This window comes from Rhinatrema bivittatum, chromosome 4 (genome assembly GCF_901001135.1).
Source record: "Rhinatrema bivittatum chromosome 4, aRhiBiv1.1, whole genome shotgun sequence".
Classification (NCBI taxonomy): Eukaryota; Metazoa; Chordata; class Amphibia; order Gymnophiona; family Rhinatrematidae; genus Rhinatrema; species Rhinatrema bivittatum.
In genome coordinates, this window is record NC_042618.1 from 71,648,563 (window position 1) to 71,675,932 (window position 27,370).

The window sequence follows — 27,370 nt, forward strand, 5'->3', positions numbered from 1 at the left end:
GTAAGTTAATGGAATGCAAATTAAATAGGAGCTAAAAATGTGTGCTAAAATGTGAGTTAAACTAAAAAATCTGCACAAATCAGAAATGTGTTTTACAAAATGCTTTAAAGCAGGAGTAAGGAGGTAAGTGCTTGAAGTTTGAAGGAGTGTGACCAAATGAACTTGCATGGGCATCCCAACTTGGGCACAGTCTCCCATGCAAGACTGTTTGGGCAAGGCATGCTAAGTGACCTCAAAAGGGTAAGCTCTCAAATGGCTGTAGTTGCCTGTTCAAGAGAGATTACCCTTTGATTTCACTTGGTAAAATGGCCTTGCATACAAAATTGGCACTGAGCATCTCAAAATGGGCACAATCTTGCATGCAAGTCCACTGTTGTCACCATCCTGCCAACTTCAAGTGCTTATCTTTGTACTCCTAGTTTAATGTACTTAAGTGGATTTTCAGGTTAACTCACTGGCCCGAGGTGGAGTGGAAGTTACTGTAACTCATATTTCTAGTGGCTTTGATATTCTTTTGCTGTGCCCATGTGGTAGAATAACTTTGGCTATCAGAAAAGTGAGTTTATTGCACCTCAGACCAAAGAAGACATAAGCTCTCTGGAGCTTGCAGCTGAACAAAACTTAAGTTCTCCTGAAGACAATTTCAGCTGAATGGTATGTGCTTGGTATTGTGCATCCCGACTTTGAAGTATTGTTCAGCTATAGGTGCCCACCCCAGAGAGCTTACATTGGTAAAATAAATCCTCCTGGGTCTGAGGTGGAGTACCACACAGGGCATAACAGTAGACATTTGCCACCAGAAATGTGAGTTTACTCCACTTCGATCTCAGGAGTTAAATTTACAATGTAAGCTCTCTAACACAGGCACCAGTCACAGATCATCTTTGTTTTCCTGAACAAATATACAGCAAAGGCACAATATAGTACTAAAGTGTGTACTGTTCAGTGGGTACTCCAGACAGCCTATGCTTTGTTCATTGTGCTGTAGGGGTGTTCCCCAGAGAGCTTATGCTTTTATTTGCTATCCCTTGTCAAAATGGTCTTGAATGAGAGACTACATCCACAGATTGGGATGTACAGCACCAGTCTCACATGTAATGCTATTTTGGCAAGGCATGGCAAGTAAAATTAAAGCATAAGATCTTTGGGGCAGGCACCTTCAGCTGAACAGTATGCGCTTTGATGCTGTGCATCCAACTTTGGCATCCTGTATAGTTATAGGGTCCCCCCCAAGAGCTTATATTTTGATTTTACTTGACATTCTGTGCCTAAAGGGCCTTGGATGCAAGAATTTACTTTTTGGAGTAGGTGTTCACAGCTAGCTGAACAAAGTGTAAGCTCCTTGGGGTGAGCATCTACAGTTAAACAGTACACCAAAGATGGATGCACAGTGCCAGTGTACTGTTCAACTGTAGGTGCCCTATCCAAGAGCATCGGAAATTAAACTCCTGGGTCCAAGATAGGGGAAACTCACATTTTTGGTGGCCACAGTTTTTCTAGTTGCTGTGCCCAGTGTGGTAGAAGCAGCTAGACACTACCACACTGGGCACAGCAGTAGTATAATATGGCAACCAGAAATCTGAATTAAGTTTTACTCCTGCTCTGACCTAGGAGTTAAATTTCCATTGTTAAGAAAATGTGCTTTAAGCTGTGTGCCCTTTAATAAGAACATAAGAAAATGCCATACTGGGTCAGACCAAGGGTCCATCAAGCCCAGCATCCTGTTTCCAAAAGTGGCCAATCCAGGCCATAAGAACCTGGCAAGTACCCAAAAACTAAGTCTATTCCATGTTACCATTGCTAAAGTCAGTGGCTATTCTCTAAGGGGCAGATTTTAAAAAGTTGCGTGAGTGCGTACTTTTGTTCACACAGCAGGCGCAAACAAAATTACGCCTGATTTTATAAGATACGTGTGTAGCCGCGCGTATCTTATAAAATCTGGGGTCGGCTGCGCAAAATCGGCAGCCTGCGCGCGCCGAGCCGCGCAGCCTGCCTCCGTTCCTTCTAAGGCCGCTCCGATTTCGGAGCGGCCTCGGAGGGAACTTTCCTTCGCCCTCCCCGCACCTTCCCCTCCCTTCCCCTACCTAACCCATCCCCCCCCCGGCCCTATCTAACCCCCCCCCCTTACCTTTGTCGGCAAAGTTACGCCTGCTGGAAGCAGGCGTAACTTTGCGCGCGTCGGCTGGCAGCCCCGCTCCGTCCTCCGGTCCCGGGGGTTGGTCCGGAGGCCTCGACCACGCCCCCGGGCCGGCGCCACGCCCCCGGGCCCGCCCCTGAAACGCCGTGTCAGTAGGCCCCGCCCCCGACACGCCCCCTTACAAAAGCCCCGGGGCTTTACGCGCACCGGCGGCCTATGCAAAATAGGCGCGCCGGCGCGCATAAATCCGCAAGGATTTAGGCGCGCCGGCGCGCATAAATCCGCAAGGATTTACGCGCGCGGGCCTTTGAAAATCCGCCCCTAAGTGAACTTAATAGCAGGTAAAGGACTTCTCCTCCACGAACTTATCCAATCCTTTTTTAAACACAGCTATACTAACTGCACTGACCACAACCTCTGGTAACAAATTCCAGAGTTTAATTGTGCGTTGAGTAAAAAAGAACTTTCTCTGATTAGTTTTAAATGTGTCCCATGCTAACTTCATGGAGTGCCCCCTAGTCTTTCTACTATCCGAAAGAGTAAATAACCGATTCACCTCTACCCGTTCTAGACCTCTCATTATTTTAAACACCTCTATCATATCCCCCCTCAGTCGTCTCTTCTCCAAGCTGAAAAGTCCCTAACCTCTTTAGTCTTTCCTCGTAGAGAAGTTGTTCCATTCCCCTTATCATTTTGGTAGCCCTTCTCTGTACCTTCTCCATCGCAATTATATCTTTTTTGAGATGCAGCGACCAGAATTACTGGAGAATAACTGATGTGTTCTTTTATACGGGTTTGCATACACCCACGCTGATCTTAGCGCAGGTTTTTATGGCTGTTTTAGTGCATTTTTTAGGAGTTAAAGCTTTCCTGTTACATACCAGAATTAACTTTCTCCTGAAAAATATACACTAAAAGTGGAGTAAATACCTGTGCTACCATTAGCGCCACTTATTACATCAGCTCCTAAGTGAGCCAACATAACACTCTGACTACTTACTGCTTGCTTTTTTGTGTGTTGTGGTTCAGTGGTTCACTGGATCTAGAGGGCTTGTACTTATATGAATGTTTGCTGCAGGTTTCATATTCAGAGTTCTTCAGCTCAAAGTTTGTATCAGATTATATTAGCAAGTAAATTCACCTGGAGTTTTAGTAATCTGTGATAACTTTTTAAAGGACTAAGAAGAAGGTATTATAGTATATGAGCTTTCAAGGCTTGATAGGTCCCTTGATCTGAAGAAAAGACTTGTGTGCTTATATTCCAAAATCTTGTTTGTTGATCTGGGGAAATTTTCATATAGGCAATGTAAGTACAAAGTATTTGGGCACTTTTACCATACGAACTTAAACTACCCAGTTAGTTTCTGTTTTAAAAGTAAGCTACTGTAAAAGTGCCTGTGTACTTTGCACCTCCTATTTGTGCAGGCACCAAAAGGGTATGTTTGTGGTTAAAAAGCACGCATACTTCTGCAAAAATTAAGTATGAATGCTGTTTATCTTCCCTTTCCTAAACACACCCCTGGGAATTCATCTTTTTAACCTGGCTAAAAGTACACACGTTATGGAAACCCCTCCATATTTTAACTGGGTAGATTTTCAGAAGGCCAGTGTACCTGGGGAAATCGCTTGTGTTTCAGCTTAGTTTCTCTAGGCTTGCTTAGTAACAAGAGAACAAGGGAAATTTGAGCAGTTCAAAATATTTATCTATAGAAGAATTGAACTGTACTTTGGGTTAGAATTCATGAAGCTTTGCTCTAGTAACGAATATTAAAACAAACTAAATTCCTATATAGTTGCAAAGAATTACATTGAATATAATAATTGGAAATATCGACATTTTTATAATCAGAACTCAGTCTTTCCTACTTTAGGAACACCGGATGTTTTACTGACCAGAGTTAACTGTGTAGACTGGCCTAGTGTCTGCAGAAAAATCCAAAATGTCAAATGGAGAGAACCCATTTTTCTTTATTGGGTTGTTGGATCCAAAAGATTCGCTCAGGCCTATTTTGCTGTAATACCTGTAGTTCAAGATTAGTATGCTTCCTTGTGGATATATCACAGAAAAGTACCCATGTAAACTGCTTTAATAATTGCACTTCACAAGTGTATCCCTGCCTACTAAGACTCCAGTTTTTTCCATGACCAATGCAGTTTACTATAGCTGCACTGCCCTTTTTTTTTTTTGTAGTTGTTAATTCCACCAGTTTTTAGTTTGTGGAAGATCCTTTTATTTGGTGCCCTTGGAATATACAAATCAGGTGCATGTCTCAGAGACTTTCTTTTGTGTTTTTCAAAGATTCTAATTATCTAAATCATGAATGAGAACAGTGTTCCCTTTTCTTTGCTCAGAAGCAGACTTCCTTGTCCTTTGACGCTATCTACAGTGGAAGATGTGGAGGAATATTTAAGCGGACATTTCTATCAAGAGCTTTCATATTACTGCAATATTTCATTTTTAGGAATATTTCATTCAGACATGAAAGAAGGTAAGTAATGTAACATGCAGAATTAAATTTTAGCATACATAAAACAATAGTATTAGAAAAGACTTTCAGATATTAATTGTATCAATTAAACCAAAACCATTGGGATCCATTTTCATATTGAATTTTATTTTATTTATTAGGAGATGCTGTTGGAAAGTTGTTTTGAAAACTTCTCTTACTTAATCTAGGTAATACTACTGTTTTAAGAATTCTAATTGTTGTGTAGGTATACACCAGGCAGAATTTTTTGGTGGGCTCTGCATTTCTTCCTTTTCCTTTGGATCTTCAGCACAATTGGAACCAGTCTTAATGGGGCAAAGCTCTATGAACTTTAAGTTCAAACTATTCAAGCGTTTATTGTGGGGCCATGAACTGTGTGAGTGTGGGCCTTGAGTTTTGCCACTAGATGTTGCCATTGAGCACTAGCTGGGACTTTCCTCTCTCCTCAGGGGCTGTGAACATTGCCTCTTACCGCATTCTTGGTCCCAGCTAACCCAGAGAACAGAGTCCTAGCCTGGAGATTGAACTGTTCCTCCAAATGGCAGCATGAGGCGTTGCCAGTGAGCCACTGTGCTGGCCCCACCAGTTAGAATTAAAAAAAGGTGTCCAGTTGTCTTTTTTGACACTACTACTTTTAAAGGTAGATTCAGTATTTATGAATTATGTACAGATTATTTTGGCATTTGTCTGAGTGTTCCATGCTATCATTTTCTTTTCATGATAGTTTTCCATGCAGGATCCCAATGATTCTGTATTTCCTTAGCCGCAGGAGACCACTGAGTCCACTGCCCCCTAGCTGCCCTTCCCCATGTTTCTTGACTATTGTCTTCTACTGCAGTGGTTCTCAACCTTTTTTCTGTCGGGACACACCTGACAGATGGTTCTCACATGCGTGACACACTGACCCATGATCGTCACGGAGCTAGATGTAAAAGTTCAGTTTGCATCCACGGGAACCCCCCTGACCCACAATAATGGATGTAAAGCAGAATTATGACATTCCCCATACAACTCACCCTACAAAAAAGATATTCTGGTTCTGGTGTCATCTCAGTAACAGCAACTCAAACTCCTTCTACTTCCAGGCTCAATAGCCCTACTTATGAAAAGACAGCAGTTTACCACCAATGCATGTCCTCTTGAGAAAACACAACAAATAAGACTGATAAAACTCTTACATGCTAGTAAAATATTTCATCTCGGTAACAGACACAGAACCGACCTAACATACTCCCAGGATCTGTAGTAATGCACATAAACTAATCCACACACATTTACACTTGTATTATGGAATACACTCAAATAGGAGCAACCCTATCTATGAAAAGGCAACAATATAAATATTAAATCAGGCCCTAAAAACCAATACACCTCTTATTAGGAAAACAGAACTAGCAAGCAGCTATAGATCCCCACACAGAAATAATTGTAAAACTATACTAATAAGCAGAATAAATGTTTCTAAATAGCTATGAACAGAATAACATCCAACAATTAAAAACTATCAAAAAATTCTCCAAACACCAATAAAATATTTAAAAAAAAGCAGACACATCACATAATATTAAATAATTAAAATGGCAGTCAATCAAGAAAAATAAACTTAAAAAGCCACCTTTACTTACCCCCTCCAGCAGCTCTCCTGCTCCTCTTCCATGCAGGCCGTAGCACACAGCAGAAGCAGCAGTAGAGGCTAAGCTCTATACTCATGGTCCTCTTCCTTAATGCCCATGTCTCTCACACACACACACCATACCAGTCATGCCCCCATGACCAGTTTCTGTCTCTCACACACTAATCATCTCCCAGTCTTTGACACACACACCAGTCACCTTCCTGAACAGTTTCTCTCATGCCATACACACACACAGGCTTCCCACTCCCGTGTTCTACTTACATATACGGGCTTCTCACTCTCATAATCACTTTCTCTGTCTAACACACACTCACCAGTCTCCCATGCTTGTTCTCTCCACATGCACAGGCTTCTCATTTCTATAATCACTTTCTTTCTCTCTCTCTCTCACACACACACACACACCAGTCACCTGATCTCTCTCATGCATACACACACACAGGCTTCCCACTCCCATGTTCTTTCAGATATACAGGCTTCTCACTCCCATGCTGTGTCTCACACACACCCAGGTTTCTCACTCCCATGCTCACTCTTCACATGCACAGGTTTCTCATTCCCATAATCACTTTCTTTCACACACACACACACCAATCACCTGATCTCTCTCATGCATACACACACAGGCTTCCCACTTCCATGTTCTGTCTTACATATACAGGCTTCTCCCTCACATGCTGTGTCTCACACACACCCAGGTTTCTCACTCCCATGTTCACTCTCTTCACATGCACAGGCTTCTCATTCCCATAATCACTTTCCCTCTGTTACACACACATACATACACACACACACACACACACACCAGTCTCTCTCTCATTTCCATGCTCGCTCTCCACTGCACAGGCTTCTCATTCCCTGAATCACATTCTTTCTCTCATATTCACACACACCAGTCTCTTTCTCTCACACACCCCGTCACCTTACCAACCAGTCTCTCGCTCTCATGCATGCACACACACACAGGCTTCCCACTCCCATGCTCTTTCTCTCACATAATTAGGCTTCTCCCTCCCATGCTTTTTCTCTCTCTCTCACACACACACACACACACACACACACACACACACACATCAGTCACTTCCTTGACTAATGTCTCACACTCTCACATACACATCAGTCATCTCCCTGAGCAGTCACTTTCATTGTCTCTCACATATACACCACATCAACTCTCTGACCAGTTTCTCTCACTCACAAACGTGCTCTCAATCACACGCAGGCTGGCTGCTTCTTTCTCTCACTCACTTCCTCCCCCCCCCCCCCCCCCCCGGAGCACAAATGGAAACTGCAGCAGCCGCCTCCTCCAGCCCCCGCAAGCCAAGAAAGTAGAATCCCATCGACCGCGGGAGGCTCAAGCTGCTCTCTCCTTTCTTGATTACCGGCTGCTTCGATTGCCCGGGGGCCGATGACGCTGCTGCTGCTGCTGCCGCTGCTACTTTATCACGCGGCACGGGCCGGCTCTTTCTCCTTCCCGCGCACCGCGTATAACTTCCTGTTCCGGGTCAGGGGGGGGGGGGGGCGCGGGAAGAAGAAAAGGCCCAGCCAGAAGTGCCACAGCTTCTTTTAGCGCCGCTGCCGTTCCCGCTGGGCTTGAACGTGCTGATAGCCCGGCGGCAACGGCAGCAAGGAAGAAAGAGCAGCGGGAGAGACCCGGAGCACGCGACACACTACCCGGTGCTTGGCGACACACTAGTGTGTCGCGATACACGGGTTGAGAACCGCTGTTCTACTGGAAGGACAATTAATATATTTCTATGTATGTACTGTTATTAGTTTTAGCATCTCCATCCTGTATTTCCTAGTTATATTTGGCTCAGCCTTTTTTTCTTGCTCCTTTAGGAACCGGTGTCTCCTGACCTACAGTATTATAAAATTTCATTTGCAGCCACCTAAATTTCATTTGCAGCTACCTAGGGTTTCCCTCCCATCCCCCCCTTCCCCATTCTGTAACCTTCACTCCCATCTAGCTCAGCCATCAAAGTGACATTCCTTGGTCAGGGTCCACAGACCTCAACCTATTCCAGGATGCATGTCTTGAGTCAGCATCCGAACTCAAATTGCCTACATGGCAGTGCAGAGCACTGCCACTGGGCTGGCCCTAGGATTCCCTCTTTTTAACTGAGGTGGGGCATCAAGTCAGGTATTTTAATGACTTCTACCTTATTTCTTCAATTTAAGAACTTTGTTTTTGCCATATGTTTCTTTGTTTAAAGAATGAAGCAACCATGTTTGCATAGTAATTTATGTCATGCCTTTTCAATATATGATTGCCCTTATGCAATGTAAACTTCATAAACTTGATTCTCTCTTCAATTGTCTTTTGCAATTTATTTGTTTAAAGCCTTTGACTAGGAAAAATACTAAAGATGAAATCTGCCCGAGTGTCCCAAGTTATATAAAAATAAGGTGCTACTAGAGTAGTTACCTTAAAGACTCAGAAGATATGAGATTCAGGAATTCAAATCGTGATCTGCCTCTGACTGTACAATCTTGGGCAAGTCATAAGAATATAAGAAATGCTATGCTCGGTCAAGCAGGGTCCATTGAGCCCAGCATCCTGTCTCCAACAATGGCCAATCCCAGAGTAGATACAATGTCTTGTTGTTCACTCCCAGCAACAAGTAGTGGGATTCCTGGTTTTACTTGGTTAATAACTGTTTATAGATTTTTCTTCTACAGACTTGTCCCAATCCTTTTAAACCCAGCTATGCTAGGTGCTTTGACCACATTCTCTGACAACAAATTCCAAATGTGTTGAGTGAACAAAATGCTCTCTCTAAATTGTTTTAAAGCTGTTGCCTGTTAGTTTCAAGGAGTGTCCTAGTCTTATCTGAAACCATTTTTGTTGCCCTTCTCTGTACCTTTTCTAATTCTGCTATATCTTTTTTGAGATGGGCAACCAGAACTGCACACAGTATTCAAAGTGGGACCGCACCATAGATCTATACAGAAGCATCATGAGACTCTTTCTTTTTCAAATAATTTATAAAACTCTGTTTGCTTTTTGACTGCCGCCACGTGCTGAGCTGAGGATTTCAACATACTATCAACAATGACTCCAAGATCCTTTTCCTGAGAAGTTACTCCTAATGTGGAAATGTAGCATTGTGTATCTAAAATTAGCGTTATTTTTCTCTATGTGCATTACTTAGCACTTGTTTATATTATATTTGATCTACCAATGATGCCCAGTCACTTTATCTCCCTAAGCCTATGTTTATCCAGCTGTAATTTGTAATAAGTTTTATCATTTCTCACAGGACAAGCAGGATGGTAGTCCTCACATATGGGTGACATCACAGGATGGAGCCCAATCACGGAAAACTTCTATCAAAGTTTCCAGAACTTTGACTGGCCCCTACTGGGCATGCCCAGCATGGCACTAACCCTGCAGCCAGCAGGGGTCCCCCTTCAGTCTTCTTTTTTCCGTACTGCAGTAGCCTCGCGGTTTAGGACCTCTGTGGAGATTCCTGACAGGAATTTTCCTCACGAAATTAACTAACATTAAATTGTCCCACAGGGGTTCCTCCTCTAACTTCTCTCTAGCCGCGGTACTCCGGTAAGTTTTTTGACAGTTTTTCGTCGATTACCGTCGAGTTTGGCCCTTGTGGCCTGCTGGCCGTCGTCCATCCCGCGGCTCAATTTTTTCTATGGCCATGGCTTCAGGGTTCCGCCGGTGCCCGGACTGTACTCGCACCATGTCTATCACAGACCCTCATGGTGTCTGTGTAATGTGTTTAGGCCAGGAGCATGATGTCCTGACTTGCACCAAATGTGCCCTCATGACACCCAAAGGTCGCAAGGCAAGGATGGAGAAGATGGGACTCCTCTTCCGTGCTCACACCCCGACGCCGTCCATTGCATCGACGTCATCGGAACCGGCACCGTCGACGTCGCATCAGCATTGACCACCGTCCGGTGACCGTCCGCCATCGACATCTTCATGGCCATCGGCGCCCATTACTCCCCCTCAGGATCGAGGGGATCGTAGGGAGAAACATCACCATCGGCATCGTAAGACTCGGACCGTCGAGGGAGCGAAATCATCGACCGAGCCACCGTCCAAGCCACCGTCGAAGAAGCCCTGTCCAGGAAAGGCATCGACCATTCCTGCGACCGGGTCATCGAGGCCACCCTCTCCTGATCGGGGTTTGGGAGCCGCGATTCTGCCTGTAAAGGTGGTCCCTCCGGCTATGCCTCTGCCTCCCTCTTCTGTTCCGGAGCCGGGGCTGCTTGCGCCAGGTCTCCGAGAAGAACTGGACCGGATGATCCAGGAGGCCATCAACAAGGCGATGCAACGACTCCAGGTCCCTTTGGCACCGACACAGGCACCGATTGTGGAACCGGTCATCGACCCGATTCCAGCAGCGCTGCCTCCGCTGCTATCCCGGATGGAGGCGCTCATAACTGCCCTTCCACCGGTGATTCCCGGGTCTCCAATGCACTCCCCGTTGACAGCCTCATCGGGAGGAGAAAACCGTTCCGCATCCCTCCTTCGGGAGTTTTGCCTCAGCCATCGATGCCAATTTGTCCCTTGCCACCAATTCATTCATCGGGGGCGATACGTACGTCGGTGCCATCGATGCCTTCGATGCCGTCACCGATGCCCTCCAGGCTGTCCTCAGTGCCCCCGGCGATTCCTTCGATTTTCTCGGAGCCTCAGCCGGGGCCTTCGGGTATCCAACCCCCTTCTCGTCCTACAGGTCAGTCTGCTGATCCTTATGACACCTGGGGTGATGATACTTCTTCAGACACCGATGACTTACCTTCACCTCCCTCTCCTAGAAAGCGTTCTCCTCCAGAGGACTTTTCTTTCATTAATTTTGTGAAGGAAATGTCCGAGTTAGTCCTTTTCAGCTTCAGATGGAGCAAGATGATAGGCACCAGATGATGGAGATGCTCCAGTTCCTGGATGCCCCTAAAGTGATCACTTCCATTCCCATTCATCAAGTTCTTCTTGACCTCCTCAAAAAGAACTGGGAAAACCCTGGATCCATTGCTCCAGTCCATAGAAAAGCTGACACTACCTATTTAGTGCAGTCAGCCCCCGGCTTTCAAAAATCTCAGCTCGACCACCACTCAGTTGTGGTAGAATCGGCTCAAAAGAAAGCAAAAAGGACGAAGCCTCACTCATCTACCCCTCCTGTTAAGGAACACAAGTTCCTAGACAATATTGGTCGACGAGTGTTCCAAGGGGCCATGCTCATCTCTAGAATTGCTGCTTACCAGCTGTATATGACCCAATACAATAGGGTCATCTTCAAACAGATACAGGATTTCTCTGAAACTCTGCCTGAACAATTCCAAGACCAGCTTCAAATCCTTGTCAACAAGGAGTTTGAAGCAGGAAAGCATGAGATAAGAACAGCTTATGATATCTTCGACACCTCTACTAGAGTGTCTGCAGCCGCTATTTCGGCAAGACGATGGGCCTGGCTCAAATCTTCTGACCTTGCCCAGAAGTACAAGACAGACTTTCTGACCTACCATGTGTAGGAGACAAACTGTTTGGTGAGCAGATCCAGCAAATAGTGGCTGGATTAAAGGACCATCATGAGACCCTTAAATAGCTCTCATCGATACCTTCTGACTTCCCCTTAAGACAACCCTTCAGGAAGGACTCTAAGAAGTCGTTCTTCCTTCCAAGGAAGTACTATCCTCCACCAGCAAGGTCTTGAACTACGAGACCTTATCAAAAGCCTCAGCCTCGCCAGGCCCGAAAGCAAAAGCCATAAGCAGCTCCCCAGCCAGGGCCTGCTTCCGGTTTTTGACTTTCACTTGGAGAGGAGCAGTCTGATTCCTCTGCCAAACATACCAGTAGGAGGTTGATTGTGCCACTTTCACAACATGTGGCAATCAATCACAATCGACCAATGGGTGCTAGCAATCATTGCTCAGGGTTACCGCCTAAACTTTCTTACTCTTCCACCAGACTCACCACCTCTGCAGGCGTGGAGAGTATCCGACCACGCTGTCCTTCTGGAGCAGGAGGTTTCCCTTCTTCTCCAATTAAGAGCAGTAGAACCCGTCCCACTCTCGCAGCAAGGCCTAAGGTTCTATTCCCAGTACTTTTTGATCCCCAAAAAATCCAGGGGGCTTTGTCCAATTCTGGACCTACGTGCTCTCAACAAGTACCTCCAGCGGGAAAAGTTCAGGATGGTAACCTTGGGCTCGCTTCTATCTCTTCTACAAAGAGGAGACTGGCTCTGCTCTCTGGACCTCCAGGATGCATACACACACATTGTGATCACTCCAACTCATCGCAAGTACCTCAGGTTTTTAGTAGGCCCAAAGCACTATCAATATCGAGTGCTTCCTTTCGGCCTAGCGTCTGCACCACGAGTCTTCACCAAATGTCTCGTAGTTGTAGCAGCTTTCCTCAGGAAAGAAGGTGTGCACGTCTACCCCTATCTGGATGACTGGTTAATCAGGGCTCCAACCCAGCAAGCCGCTCGGTCGTCCCTCGATTTCACTCTACACACTTTAATTTCTCTACGATTTCTTGTCAATTACGGGAAATCCTATTTAACCCCATCTCAAAACTTGTCGTTCATTGGGGCAGACTTGGACACTTTACAGGCAAAAGCCTTTCTACCTCGACAACGAGCGCTAACACTCGTGGCCCTCGCTCACCAGTTGCAGTCTCAACATACAGCAACAGCTCGCCAATTCCTCGTCCTGCTAGGACACATGGCATACTCCGTCCATGTTACTCCAATGGCCCGCCTGGCCATGAGACTCTTGCATTGGACTCTGAGGTCACAATGGATTCAAGCTGTTCAGCCTCTGTCGACCATTGTCCACATCACCAACTCACTCCATCTGTCTCTCGCCTGGTGGAAAGATCAGACCAATCTCCTCCAGGGACTGCCTTTTCAAGTGCCAGATCCTCAACTCATTCTCACCACCGACGCGTCCAACCTCAGGTGGGGAGCCCACGTGGACAATCTACAGACCCAAGGATCTTGGTCTCCACAGGAAGCCAAACATCAAATAAACTTCCTAGAACTTCGAGCAATGCGATATGCTCTCAGGGCTTTTCAGGAATGCCTATCAAATCATGTCATCCTGATTCAGACGGACAACCAGGTGGCCATGTGGTACATCAACAAGCAGGGAGGCACAGGCTCCTTCCTCCTATGTCAGGAAGCTGCGCAGATTTGGGCAGAAGCGCTCTCCCACTCGCTGTACCTCAGGGCCACCTACTTGCCGGGAGTGGACAATGTCTTGGCAGACAAACTGAGTCGCGTCTTCCTGCCACATGAATGGTCTCTCAACCCCTCGGTAGCAACCTCAATCTTTCGCCAATGGGGATACCCCCAGACAGACATCTTTGCGTCCCCTCAGAACCACAAAGTGGACAATTACTGCGTCCTCATTCGGAGCGAGCGCTCTCAGCCCAGAGATGCATTCTCCCTCTTATGGGCAACCGGTCTGCTCTATGCCTTCCCTCCACTTCCTCTTCTTTCGAAGACTCTTGTGAAGCTACGTCAGGACAAAGGAACCATGATCCTGATAGCACCTCACTGGCCACGCCAAGTGTGGTTTCCCATACTCCAGGATCTCTCCATCCGCAGGCACATTCCCTTGGGAACGGACCTGCATCTGATCACCCAAAACGACGGATACCTACGCCATCCCAATCTTCAGGCCTTGTCCCTGACGGCATGGATGTTGAAAGGTTAATCCTTCAACCACTTAACCTTTCAGATTCGGTTTCTCGTGTCCTGATTGCTTCACGAAAGCCTTCCACAAGAAAATCTTATTCCTATAAATGGAAAAGGTACACATCATGGTGCACTTCGCTGTCCCTTGATCCCTTTTCCTGTCCAATCCCAAGGTTTTTGGACTATCTCTGGCATTTGTCAGAGTCAGGTCTAAAAACCTCTTCCATCAGAATGCATGTCAGTGCGGTAGCCGCCTTCCATAAAGGTGTCGGGGATGTCCCTATATCAGTACAACCCCTCGTAACACGATTTTTAAAGGGCTTGCTCCATATCAAGCCACCTTTACGTCCTCCGGCCCCTTCTTGGGACCTTAACCTGGTTCTTGGTTGGCTCATGAAACCACCATTCGAGCCTCTTCACTCCTGTGACCTAAAATATCTCACATTGAAAGTGATTTTCCTTTTAGCTATCACTTCAGCTCACAGGGTTAGTGAGTTACAGGCCCTAGTTACCTATCCGCCTTACACTAAACTCCTGCAGGACCGGGCGGTACTCCGCACTCACCCTAAGTTTTTACACAAGGTAGTTTCGGAGTTTCACATTAATCAATCCATCATACTACCTACCTTTTTTCCCAGGCCACATTCCAATCCAGGGGAACAGGCTCTGCATACCCTTGACTGTAAACGAGCTCTAGCTTTCTATCTAGACCGTACACTTGCCCACAGGAAGAGCACTCAGTTATTCGTCTCTTTCCATCCCAACAAATTAGGGCAACCTGTGGGTAAGCAGACTCTCTCCTCCTGGTTGGCGGACTGCATATCTTTTTGCTACCAGCAAGCAGGCATTCCTTTTCAAGACCGTGTTAAAGCACACTCTGTGAGGGCCATGGCGACTTCAGTAGCACACCTAAGATCGGTGCCGCTTCCTGACATTTGCAGGGCTGCCACCTGGAGTTCTCTCCATACCTTCGCAGCCCACTATTGCTTGGAAAAAGACGGAAGACAAGATTTATTTATTTATTTATTTATTTAAAGGCTTTTATATACCGGAGTTCATGCACTAGTGCATACCACTTCGGTTTACACAGAACAAGGAACAGAAAATTACATCAAACAGATTGAACAATTAAACAAATATACAATTACATCCAACGATTGGGTATAAATAACATGGCTAACTTAGTAGGAACTTAGAGTTTGAGGTAAAGGAGAGAAATAGTACCGAGTGGTAACAGAACAATGTTAATAGCTAAATAATAAATATAAATAGTAAATACAAATTCTTATAATAAATACAGGTGCTTACAGATTACAGTCTTCATGAAAAGTTTACGTCTACAGAATAGGGTTAAGTAAATAAGAACTGGTGGTTATTTCTATAGGAGTGAAGACTTCAAAAACTGAGGTTACATCTGGATTAAGAGGTATTGGTGTAGCATGCTCAAATATTTAATGATTTGGAATTGTGAGACCAAGGATAAAAATTAGGAGTTGTTTGATATGATTATAAAAGCGAGAATGATTCAAGTTCTGGGACGTGGTTCTGAGCTAGACCTTTAAGTGTAGGCTTTTGTAAAGAGCCAGGTCTTGAGTTTCTTTTTGAATGTTCGAGTACACGTTTCGAGGCGAATGTCCGTGGGGAGGGCATTCCAATGAAGGGGGCTGGCAGTCGAAAATGCACGTTTCTTGAGTGAGGACTTGGCTGAAGGTACGTGTAAGGTGCCTAAGTATCTGTTTCTGATTGGTCTTGAAGACTCGTGTAGGCGAAGTGGAAGGCTTAGATCTAGCGACGTTTGTGAATGGATGTTCTTGTGTGTTATAGTTAGCACTTTGAAAATGATTCTGGATCTGATGGGGAGCCAGTGTAAGTGTTTTAGTATGGGTGTTATGTGTTCACTTCTGCTGGTGTTAGTAAGAATCCTTGCGGCGGAGTTCTGCAACATTTGTAGAGGTTTTGTGGTAATGGTTGGAAGGTCTATAAGCAGAGAGTTGCAGTAATCGATTTTGGAAAATAGTATTGTTTGGAGGACTGTTCTGAAGTCCTGAAAATGCAGGAGAGGTTTCAGCTTTTTCAGAATATGTAGTTTATAATAGCATTCTTTCGTTGTGTTCTTGACAAATTCTTTGAGGTTCAGCCTTTTGTCTAAGGTGACCCCAAGGTCTCTTACTTGAGTGGAATTGATCGTTGGTGGTGAGGTTAGGTTGTTGGTAGGCTGAAGGTTCTCATCTGGAGTGATAAGCAAAAGTTCTGTTTTTGACGTATTAAGTACTAGGTTAAGGCTAGATAGGAGTGAGTTTATGGACTGTAGACAATTGTTCCAGAAGTTGATGGTGCCGGAGATGGAGTCAGTGATTGGCAGCAGAATCTGAACATCGTCTGCGTATATGAAGTGTGTGACCTTAAGACTTGAGAGTAGATGACATAGGGGGAGAAGATAGATGTTAAAGAGGGTGGGGGAGAGAGAGGATCCTTGGGGAACTCCGAAAGAGGATTTGACCGGGAGGGAATCCTTGTTGCTGATTCTGACCTTGAAAGTCCTATTGTGTAGGAAGGATCTGAACCAATCCAGGGCTGATCCTGAGATGCCTATGTCTGAGAGCCGGTCGATCAGGATAGAGTGTTTTACGGTATCAAACGCAGCTGATAGGTCGAGGAGAATCAGGAGGTATGGGGTCTTTTTCTCCAGACCTACGAGGACTCTGTCAGTTAGAGAGGTTAGGAGGGATTCCGTACTAAGGGATTTGCGGAATCCGAATTGGGCTGTTGTGATTCCATCTTTGGCCAATCTATCCTGCGTAACGCCTGCCCAGTGGGGTTCAGGATGCCCTCTACCAAATTCCACCCCAGTTGTTGTGCCTGTTGCATGCAGTTGAGTACATTTGGTGCATGTTCGGACATCCTCAGCTCTGTACTCACCCATATGTGAGGACTACCATCCTGCTTGTCCTGTCAGAAAGCAAGTGTTGCTTACCTGTAACAGGTGTTCTCACAGGACAGCAGGATGTTAGTCCTCACAAAACCCACCCGCCGCCCCGCGGTGTTGGGTTCGTAACATTTTGTTTTATTTTTTCGGCACTGCCTGTAGCTATCAAATAAGACTGAAGGGGGACCCCTGCTAGCTGCAGGGTTAGTGCCATGCTGGGCATGCCCAGTAGGGGCTAGTCAAAGTTCTGGAAACTTTGATAGAAGTTTTCCATGATTGGGCTCCATCCTGTGATGTCACCCATATGTGAGGACTAACATCCTGCTGTCCTGTGAGAACACCTGTTACAGGTAAGCAACACTTGCTTTTTATTTGCTCCCTCACTTCCTATTAAATTATTATTCAAATTGTATGCTAAAATTATCTATTAAGCATTTATACTAGAGAGATCAGGGTGTGCATGTTTCTGAAATATTAGAATTGTACGTTTTTCATTGGTGTCTCTAAACAGTTTTCTTTGGGGGGGGGTGGAAGTGGGGCAAGTCCAAGTGAGATTTCCACATATCCACCTTCACAATATGACCCCCAGCCTTTAAATTGGCTATAAAATTAATTTTTATTAATTTGCTTTTTCATGTCCTTCAAAGTGGATTCCCTTTAGGTACTGTAGATATTTCTCTGTCCCCAGAGGGCTCAAAGGTTATACATGAGAATGGAGAGTGAAATGACTTACCCAAGGATGGTGGGATTTGAACCGTGGCTTATTTGGTTTACAGTCCACTGGTTTATGGCTACTACTCCTCCACTCCATAAAAGGTATTATAAGAAAAAGTCCTAAGAGTCTTCTGTACAAAAAAGAAACCCCTGGCTAGTTTCCACCACCCAGTAAAACTACCATTAAAATTATTCAGTTACCATCATTCAACCAGTTCTTCTATATGAGACTGTTTAGGATGGAACAAAATAGCAATATCAGCTCTGCACCTCTAGTTCAATAAGTCATACTCCGCATCTACATATTCTCCCAACAGTGGGTGAAAGCAGAACTAAGATGTTTCCCCTTACAACTCACTGTACAAAATATATTCAGATTTTGATGTTGCCTCAGTAACTGCTAGACATTTTTAGCACAATGCAATAAAATGTGCTAGACTTGGCACACTGCTCTACTTTGGGCTTAGTGTATCTTTTTTGCACTAAAATGACTTACCATGTAATAAGGGTTTTATGCACAAAAAATGTGCACTTAGGAGGTAATTTTCAAAAGGATTTACATGCATAAAACTGTGCTTTACACATGTTAATGCACATTACCTGTATAAGTGGGCTTTTGAAAATTGCTACAATATATGCCATTGAATTGTCCATACGATATATCCATTTAAATGCACTTTACATGGGTAAATGGCTTTTGAAAATTACCTCCTAAGTGAGAAATAATAAAGTAAACTAATTTTAGCACCTTTTACATGCTAATGAGCTACAAATGGAATTATTTCCAGTGTAGCACGTGTGCTACAGATTGGTGCACCTTTTAACTTCTCTGTTAGTGCTGAAACTTTACTTGACCTCAGAGGTTGAAGTAAAGTTTTAACTTCCATTTATTTCTATGGGAAGTGAATGGAGTTAAAGAATCAGCCAGCTACCCATTCATCTGGACACTGGATCCTGAATTTGGGGACACCTGTTACATGTAAACCGATGTGATGTCCTTCGAACATCAGTATAGAAAAGCCATAAATAAATAAATAAATAAATAAATGAGCATTTTCATTTCAATTTGTGGACACCCTTCATTTATTTGAGGGGAATAGTCTCATTCATTGCATTTTACCCATTCATTTCAAAAGAATACATATTTATTTATTGAATTTTTATTGAATTTCTAGCTCACATTCATAGCATAGTTTGAAGTGGGGTACAATAAATAAAAACATACATAATATTAAAAAAAATGACAAATCAACAACAAACATTCATGTAAAAAATGGCATCCCTAGTGCCTGAAACTAGGGTGGTAAAGGGAGTCATCAGCCATCCCTTGTTATCCTGTAGCAACACCTGTGACACTTTGGAACCCTGATGGAAAGGACATTTTGAATCCAAATTTGAGTGGTAATGATATTACTCACGTACACAAACTGTACTCTCTTAAACACACTGCCTTCATAGAATTAGGCTTTGTTTATATCTTCTCATGCCTTTTTCTTGTAGCAAGAGAAGCCTTTGTTGAAGTTGGGAACAGCCTAAAAGGTTATTCAACACTGGGAATTTATTTTGAAGACAATGTGCAAAATTTGTAAGTTGTTAGCTTTTTATCTTTTTCAAGAAGATGATGAAAGCAGCCTGTTTTAACACTTTGAAACTAAGGATGGTCTGTCATTTGTTTCATTTAGTGCAAATTATTTTTTTAATGCATGCTAAAGTTATTAACATGCGCAGAGGTGACTTAGTGTGTGTTAAACTGTTTTAACATGCACTAAATGGGTTTTAGTGTGCACTAAAATGACATGACACAAAATGAAAAAGAAATGAAATAGCACACATGAAAGTTTTTTGACTGCACACCCCTATTTGAAACCTAAAGGCTTTAGAAAGTTCCATTAGATCCTATATATTGATGGCAAATAAGGCTTGTACTAACATTAGTATATGTATTTTTACACCAGTAGAAAGCAGAACATCTTGCTACATCAAGCCACTTATGCATGAAATCACACGTACAGTGAGCTGAGCAAGCTGGTAGAGTTTCTCACGTGCATTCAGCAGCTCAATGATTCAAAACTATTCTGAATACAATAATGTATTGCTTTAAAACACATTAGGATTGATTTGTCCTGGTTTTGCATTCCTGCTGTGCCTTATGAAATCAAGCTATTTATTCTTCTCTGTTTTATTTTGTTTCAGGTCCCAGAGATATGGTGTAACTCTGCCAGCACTGCTTTTTGTCAAGCACAATGACCAGAGAGTTGATGGCATTTCTCTCTCAAACTATAATGCAAAGGACATCATTGTATTGATGAGAAACAAATTATTGGAATCATTTGTGAGTATAACAGTTCTTAATTGTATTTTACGTGTCCAATATTGATCAAAGAGGGCTATTATAAAATTATATTTTCTAAATTTAACAGCCATAGAAGTCTAAAATTCACAGTAAAAAATTCAAATATAGTGCTTCGAAGGGCAAAGCTTTTCTTCCCTTTTGTGAGAAAGTGATCAGTACTAATGTTTCAGATTGCAGACTTCACATAAAGGTCAGATGTATACTTTAATTTGTGTATATATCATATGGGCATATTGTGTGCCATATGGACACAGCAGCCTACTGTTCAGTTACTTACATGTGCTGAAATGATGGGTGGAATGAAGACATTACATGCCAAATGTGATTTCATTTATTCCATGTGCTGTATGTATATTAAAACATATCCATTTCCTAATTATGGCATATAGTACAAAACAATTAACTGGATTGAAATCCTATAAATATGAGACTTGTAGTAGTAATCCCTCTTTGCTTTTTCTCTTTCCTTGCTCTTTTTCTCTTCTATTTGTTAGATTTTTTTTTCAAACTGTTCAAACATGCAACAGCTATACAATGAGAAAAAAAAAATAGAGACAAACAAACCAGATGCAACTGCCTTTACCTTTAGCACACCTACCCCTCTCACAGTCCAGTAGATGGTTTCCAGATATCTACAAATTTCCATCAAAATCACTACTCGAACTTTGTCACACAGGAGAAAAAAATTGTAAAGCCACTTTTAGAAAAAAAGATACCTTAGATCTCTAGTCTTGGGCTTCTAATATTAGACTTCTAAGGGTATTACCCATGAAGGCTTGCTGTGATTTGATAGGATATTGTAATCAGAGTCGGGATCCCTGATTTTATTAATTTGCGCATCTAAAAATACCTTTTGTGGAGGTCCAGGATTGATGAAGGCCACAAGAGTAGCTTCCATTGAAGGATTCACTCTACAGGAAAGTTTATTTGCCCCTTTTAAATCCCAGTCTCTGCAGGGCCTCTTATCAAGTTCAATAAACATCCACTGAGGTAGAGCTGCTCTCTCTCCCCCTCTCAGTAATAAAACTGAAAAGGCTAATGTCCCTCCTTCCCCACAGGGATAAGTATGATAGCCACTGTAGTGCTTTTCAATAATAAAGTTCAACAAAGGCTGTGGTGGAATTGCTGTCTCTCTCTCCCTTTCTCCCACAATGAAATAAACACAGGGTTTGATAATACTGCAGAGCTTCCTAGCAATAACATACCAAGCGAAACCTGAAGTAGGGCTTCCTTCTTTCATGTAATAAAGTTCAGTAAGCAAACATTGTAGCAGATCTTTTTCTCACCCCTCCTCCCACAGTGAAATAGACACAATAGATATGAAAATGTTTCCATCTGCATGTCCTCTGTTCTATTTCAGTGAGCACTGATTAAGCAGCTCTCCTCAGTCACTCCTTTCAACATTTTCTCCCAATTTGCTCACCTGCTTTTCTGATTAGTTTGGAGCCCCTCCCACCCTACTCTTAGGGCCTGTCCCTGGGAGCCCAATAGGTCCAGATTCTTTCCAGGGAACAAGGGAAATGCTGATGTCCAGTGCATTTCTCTATTAATTCTAGTGTAGCTTGACTTATACCATACCCTGTCAGTTCGCTTCATGGAGACTTTGGCTAATATGGACATCCCTCCTTCACTAAATCTTGTTTCAGCACAATCAATTAATTGGCACTTTTTATCCCAACTAGTAACCTTAAATTTAACTAGCTACAGCAACAGTTTCTCCTAGGAGAAGCAGAATGTTAGTCCTCACATATGGGTGACATCATCAGATGGAGCCTGGCACTGAAAACTTTTGTCAAAATTTCTAGAACTTTGACTGGCACACTGAGCATGCCACTATCCATGTGTCCACGCAGGGTCCTCCTTCAGTCTCTTTTTTTCCGCGAAGTGTTTGCCTCACAGTTGTGGAGCTCTGCTCTTTTGAGTGTTGTTTTCTCGGTACTTTTCTGTGCCAGGTCCCCCTTCTCTCCATTGGCACTTCGATAAGGCAGCGTGGTAAGTTTTTCCTTATTTACGGTCAATTCCCGACAGTGCCATTCCTCAGTGACTGCCGGTCATCGACTGCTTGCCTGCTCTGTTTTCATGGCGTTGTTGGGTTTTCACCAATGCCCCCAGTGCCCACGGACCATGTCCATTACGGATCCACATGAGGTCTGTATGCTCTGCCTGGGGTCGTTGCACAATGTCCGGGGGTGTTGCTTATGCAATCAAATGACCCCCAAGGGTTATCGGGATCGATTAGACAAAATGGAGAAGCTCTTCAGATCCTTCAACTCCAGCGTCAGGCGCCTCAACTGCCAGGGGCTGTGGAGGACCGATGGACGTGGGTCCATCAGTGTCTACTCCCCCTCGGGGGCCCTCCCGGGAATGAGGGGCCGGGGATAGGCCATCTTTGGCGTTGTTGCACTCCAGGTTCATCTCCATCCTCAGCGCCGGGGAAAGTCTGGGCTGAGTACCATGGGAAGCCTCGGAAGCATCGACACCAGTCACTGTCATCACACAGTGCCGGACTCGGGATGGCACCAATGTCCACCGTGATGCCCCCGAAGAGACCCCGCAGAGAGGAGGCATCGACCTCCATCATACCCAGAAGTCCTAGGCGTTCCCCACCTTTACTATGCCGGGCACTGAGCTTCCCTGGGACTCGGGTGACGCCTCTTCCTCTTCCTCTTCCATTGGTCCTCGCTTCGACAGACTTCCAGGAGGAACTGGACTGCAGGGTGCAACAGGTGGTGCTTCAAGCCCTTCAGGATATCAGACTGCTGGCTTCACTGGTGCCTTCCCTGGTGTCTGAGGTTGCCCCTGTAATATTAGCACCACTGCTGAAGCACCTCGATGTCCAGTTGGGCATCCTGCCCACACAGCTGCTTCCAGCGCCCGGGGGTCCCTCTATGCCCCAACGGCCACTGAGTCCTCATCCCTCTGGAGTCATTCCCATTGTGGGTTCCTTGGAGGAGGACAATGTTTCCCAACCAAGGGCACCGTCGGCTCTGGGACCGCGCCCAGTTTTACCCAGTCTGACCCCTGGTCTTTCGGGGTCCTCAGTGCTCTCGATGCCCTCGAGGCTGTCTGTGTCCCCGGTGCCACTGGGGCCTTTGGCACTGGGGCCAAGGGGTTTGGACAGGGGGTCCTCCTCAAGGGGCCCCAGGGGACTCCAGTGAGGAGGAACCCCTGTATGAACCCTGGGGGATGATACTTTGGAGTCTTCTTCACAGGACTCCAGAGATTTTCCCTCAGATCCATCTCCTCCAGACGAGAGGCGCCGGTCCCCACCGAAGGATCTGACCTTTGAGGCCTTTATGTGGTCGATGGCTGAGTTCATCCCTTTCCAGCTTCTTACAGAGGAGGATGCTCACCCTAAGATGCTGGAGGTTATCCAGTTCGTTGATGCCCCAAAGGATACCCGATCCACCGAACATGCAGCGCAAGCAATATAGCATAAAACTGGTACATTAGTCAGCAAAGGTTTACCAATGTGGCGCTCCGGATCCTGAGTACTACACAATCGATGTGATATCTTTCAGAATAGTTTGTATCGTTCATAGTTTACACACACAATATTTCGATGAAGATATAGAATTCATATATGCAAATACCCCTGATGCAGCCCTACTGAAAGAGGGCGAAACTCGGCTGGAGTCGGACTCATTTGCACATATTTGGTTCTACACAATACATTTTTACAGATTGGACATCTGGCTGCTTATTGTCTACTTGCTTCAACCAGCCTTGAGATTTGAGAGACATCAGCTCCCGCACCAGTCAGTGGTGGTGGAGTCTGCCCTCAAGAAGGCCAAACGTTCCTGTACACATGCTTCAGCGCCTCCGAAATGGGAGCACCGGGCATCAGATGCCCTAGGGTAGGAAGGTGTACCAGGGCGTGATGTTGATTGCCTGGATTGCCACCTACCAACTATACATGACCTAATACACTCGTAATCTCTAGAAACAGGATCAGGATCAGGGGAATGCCTCCCCCAGCAGCAGCAGGAAGCTTTTCTGGCAGTTGCCCAGCAAGGCTTGGAGTGTGGCAAACACGAAGTACATTCCACCTATGATGTGTTTGAGACAGCGGCTAGGGTGGTGGTGGCGGCAGGCATTGGGGCCCGTAGAATAGCATGGCTCCAAGCATCGGATCTCCAGCCGGAAGTCCAGGATAAGCTCACAGACCTGCCCTGTACTGGAGAGGACCTGTTTGGAGATAAGGTGCGAGATGATGTGGCTCAGTTGAAAGATCAGCATGAGACCCTCCAGCATCTCTCCGCCAGTATTTCAGATCTTCCGTCCTCAGTCAGAAAATCCTCACATCAGAGCGGCAGGAGGTCCTTCTATCAGCAGAGGAAATATTCTCTGGTCTCACATGCTCGTACGCCATGAGTGCGTTCTAGGGATCACTGTAGACAGCAGCAGACCCCCAGGACTCAGCCGGCTCCCCAGCAAAGTCCTGCTACAGGGTTTTGACTTGCCCAGAGGCAGCATAAGCTCAGTGACCATACCATCGACATTAGGGCCCCTGGTCGGGAGTCGGCTATAGTTCTTTCAGGACCAATGGCCACAGATCACCTCGTACCAGTGGGTTCTGTCCATCATCTTTTGAAGCTTTTGGTTAAACTTTGTGTGTCCCCGCGGACTCACACTAGCCCCCCCCCTTCCTTTTGTCGTGAAGTCAGACCCCGCATCAGGAAGTCCTTTGGACAGAGCTCTCCACCCTTGTAATGGCAGGAGCGGTGGAACCTGACCCATTACATCAGCAAGGACTGGGATTCTACTATAAATATTTCCTGAGTCCAAAGAAAACAGGGTGGCTATGCCCCATCTTAGATCTGATAGCCTTGACCAAATAACAGCAAAGAGAAATGTTAAAGATTGTCTCACTGGGTACCCTGATTCCCCTCTTGCAAAGAGGGGACTGGCTTTGCTCCCTCGATCTAAGAGACGCGTTTGCCCACATAAGAATTTTTCCAGGTCATAGGATGTACCTACAGTTCCTTGTGGGCGACAGTCACTTCCAAATCAGGGTGTTGCTGTTTGGCCCTGCTTCAGCCCCACGGGTCTTCACCAAGTGACTGGCAGTAGTAGGTGCACACCTCCGCCGCCTGAGGGTGCATATCTTTCTCTAGTTAGACGACTGGTTGATCAAGAGTGCCACGCGCGAAGGGGCACTTCACTCCCTACGCCTAACCATTCAGGTGCTGGAATCCCTTGGGTTTTTTGTCAACTACCTGAAATCCCATCTCACCCCGTCGAATCAGTTGGACTTTATAGGAGCCTGCCTGGATACGACCCCAGGCTCGGGCCTTTCTTTCTCATGACCAAGCATTTCTGGAGAGTGTGGTCCGCCGCAACCAAAGGGCTTTGGCCCGACTACTGCTTCATTTACTGGGTCACATGGCCACATCTGTCTATGTTACTCCCTTTGCCTACTTACTGTCTAAATATTAGACTTTCATAAGATGCTTGTCAGCACTTTTCAAACAAAGATATGACTCAGAATTTAGTTAGAACAATATAAGTTTAATATTTCATATCTTTGGAAGCACAGATATCAACCTTGCAAGACAGGCAGATCATCACTGTGTCTTCCAATCTCTTGTGAAAGCTGTTATTTTATACTTTCAACTATACATAGAAAAATGCTTGTGGGAGAATCATTTACCAATCTGACAGTGTCATAACCTGATCTCTTCTAACCTGAAAAACAACCCCCTCCCACCTTAAAAGTTCCTTTATCTCAACATGGCTTTGATGCACTTTGTTCCTTCTGATCTTCTGTGTTTTGTAAATAAATATATTTGTGTTTTGTTGTTGGTTCCAAGCCTTTAATTAGTCTTGACCTCCGGGAATCTCCAGTTCACCTGCAATCTTCAGTTCACCTGCTTCTTTCAATGTTAGACATTACACATGCAGAGTGCTCAGTGGACCCTGTGGTTGCAGTGGCGGCAAGCCTTCCTGGACCTCAGCATGCGGATAAGAGTCATGTCATCTCTCCAGACCTCCTTATCATGGTGGGAGAATCTGCCCAACCTGCAGCAGTGGATTCCCTTTCAGGCCCCCCCATACCAGATTGTGCTCACTACGGACGCTTTCACCATGGGCTGGGGGGTAAATGTTGATGGCCTCTGCACGCTGGGTCGCTGGTCTGCTCAAGAGGCTCCATACCAGATCAACTTCCTGGAGCTTTGAGCCATCAGGTATGTGTTCTGGGCGTTTCAGGATTGCCTATTTAATTGAGCGGTCCTCATCCAGACTAACAGACAGGTTGCGATGTGATACATCAACAAATAGGGAGGTACCAGATGGCTCCTCCTCTGTCAGGAGGCTGTCCAGATTTGGGCCTGGGCTCAGTCCCGGGGAATCCTGCTCCAGGCCATATACCTGGCCGGATCAGAGAATGTAGTGGCGGATTGGATGAGTCGAGCATTCCACCCCTACTAGTGGTCCCTGGATCAGATAGTGGCAGATTGCATTTTCCGCCAATGGGGGATTCCATTTTTTTCATTTATTAAAATTTATTAATCGCCTACCACAGAGAGGCCTAGGCGATTTACAGCATTAACATACATAATTAAAACATAAAAATAATAAATACAATACCACACAAATTACATATATTTCACATAGACAAAAATAACCAGTCTCATATAGACAAAATAAATAATCAATCACCCACAATATGTAACAGGCTTCTCACATCTATAGAGGTATTTATTCTGCTAGCAGCAATCTAGAATATGTTGTATGCACGATGGATAAGGTGCTCTTTCAATAATTGTCTGAACTTTTTTGCATCATCCAAAGACCTGAGCTCAAATGGAATAAGATTCCATTGTGTTGGCGCAGCAATGGAAAAAGAGGTCTCACGAGTACTATATAAATGAGCATGTTGAACAGAAGGAACTTCTAGTAAATTCAATTGAGAGGAACGTAGACATCTTAATGGTTTATAAATGCGTAGAAGAGCATTTAGCCAGTAAGAGAAATCTGAAGTTAACAACTTAAAAACAATCATAACTGTTTTATAAGTGATGCGTTCAGTTATTGGTAGCCAATTCAGATTATACAGGACTGGAGAAATATGCTCACAACGCTTCGAATGGGATACTAGATGCGCAGCCGAGTTAAGCAATAATTGTAGCGAATGTAAAGTCGTTTTAGGAAGACCGATAAACAAACTGTTACAATAATCTAAGTGAGGAAAAATGATCGCACGAGTTACAATCAGAAAATCTTGATCAAATAGCAATTGCCTTAACCCTGCAATAAGACGAAGTTTGAAAAATCCACTTTTAATAAGGGATCTAATGTGAGGACGAAAGGACAGAGTGGGATCAAGTAAAACTCCTAAGCTCCTAATGGGTTTATCAATGGTGAATGAAATGTCATCAATGTGAATTGAATTGTTAGAAGGTGTACAATGAGGACGATGGATCAATACGATATTGGTCTTG

At 44.7% G+C, this 27,370-nt stretch overlaps 1 protein-coding gene across 3 annotated transcripts in view; it reads left to right on the forward strand.

Moving 5' to 3' along the window:
- The window catches only part of TXNDC16 (thioredoxin domain containing 16), a 242,981-nt gene that overhangs the window by 179,057 nt on the left and 36,554 nt on the right, over positions 1–27,370 (forward strand). For all 3 annotated transcript variants that reach the window (XM_029598324.1, XM_029598325.1, XM_029598326.1), the window contains 3 exons: positions 4,490–4,626; positions 19,073–19,157; positions 19,766–19,904. In XM_029598324.1, coding sequence (XP_029454184.1) covers positions 4,490–4,626; positions 19,073–19,157; positions 19,766–19,904 — 361 coding nt within the window. The remainder of the gene's footprint in view (positions 1–4,489; positions 4,627–19,072; positions 19,158–19,765; positions 19,905–27,370) is intronic.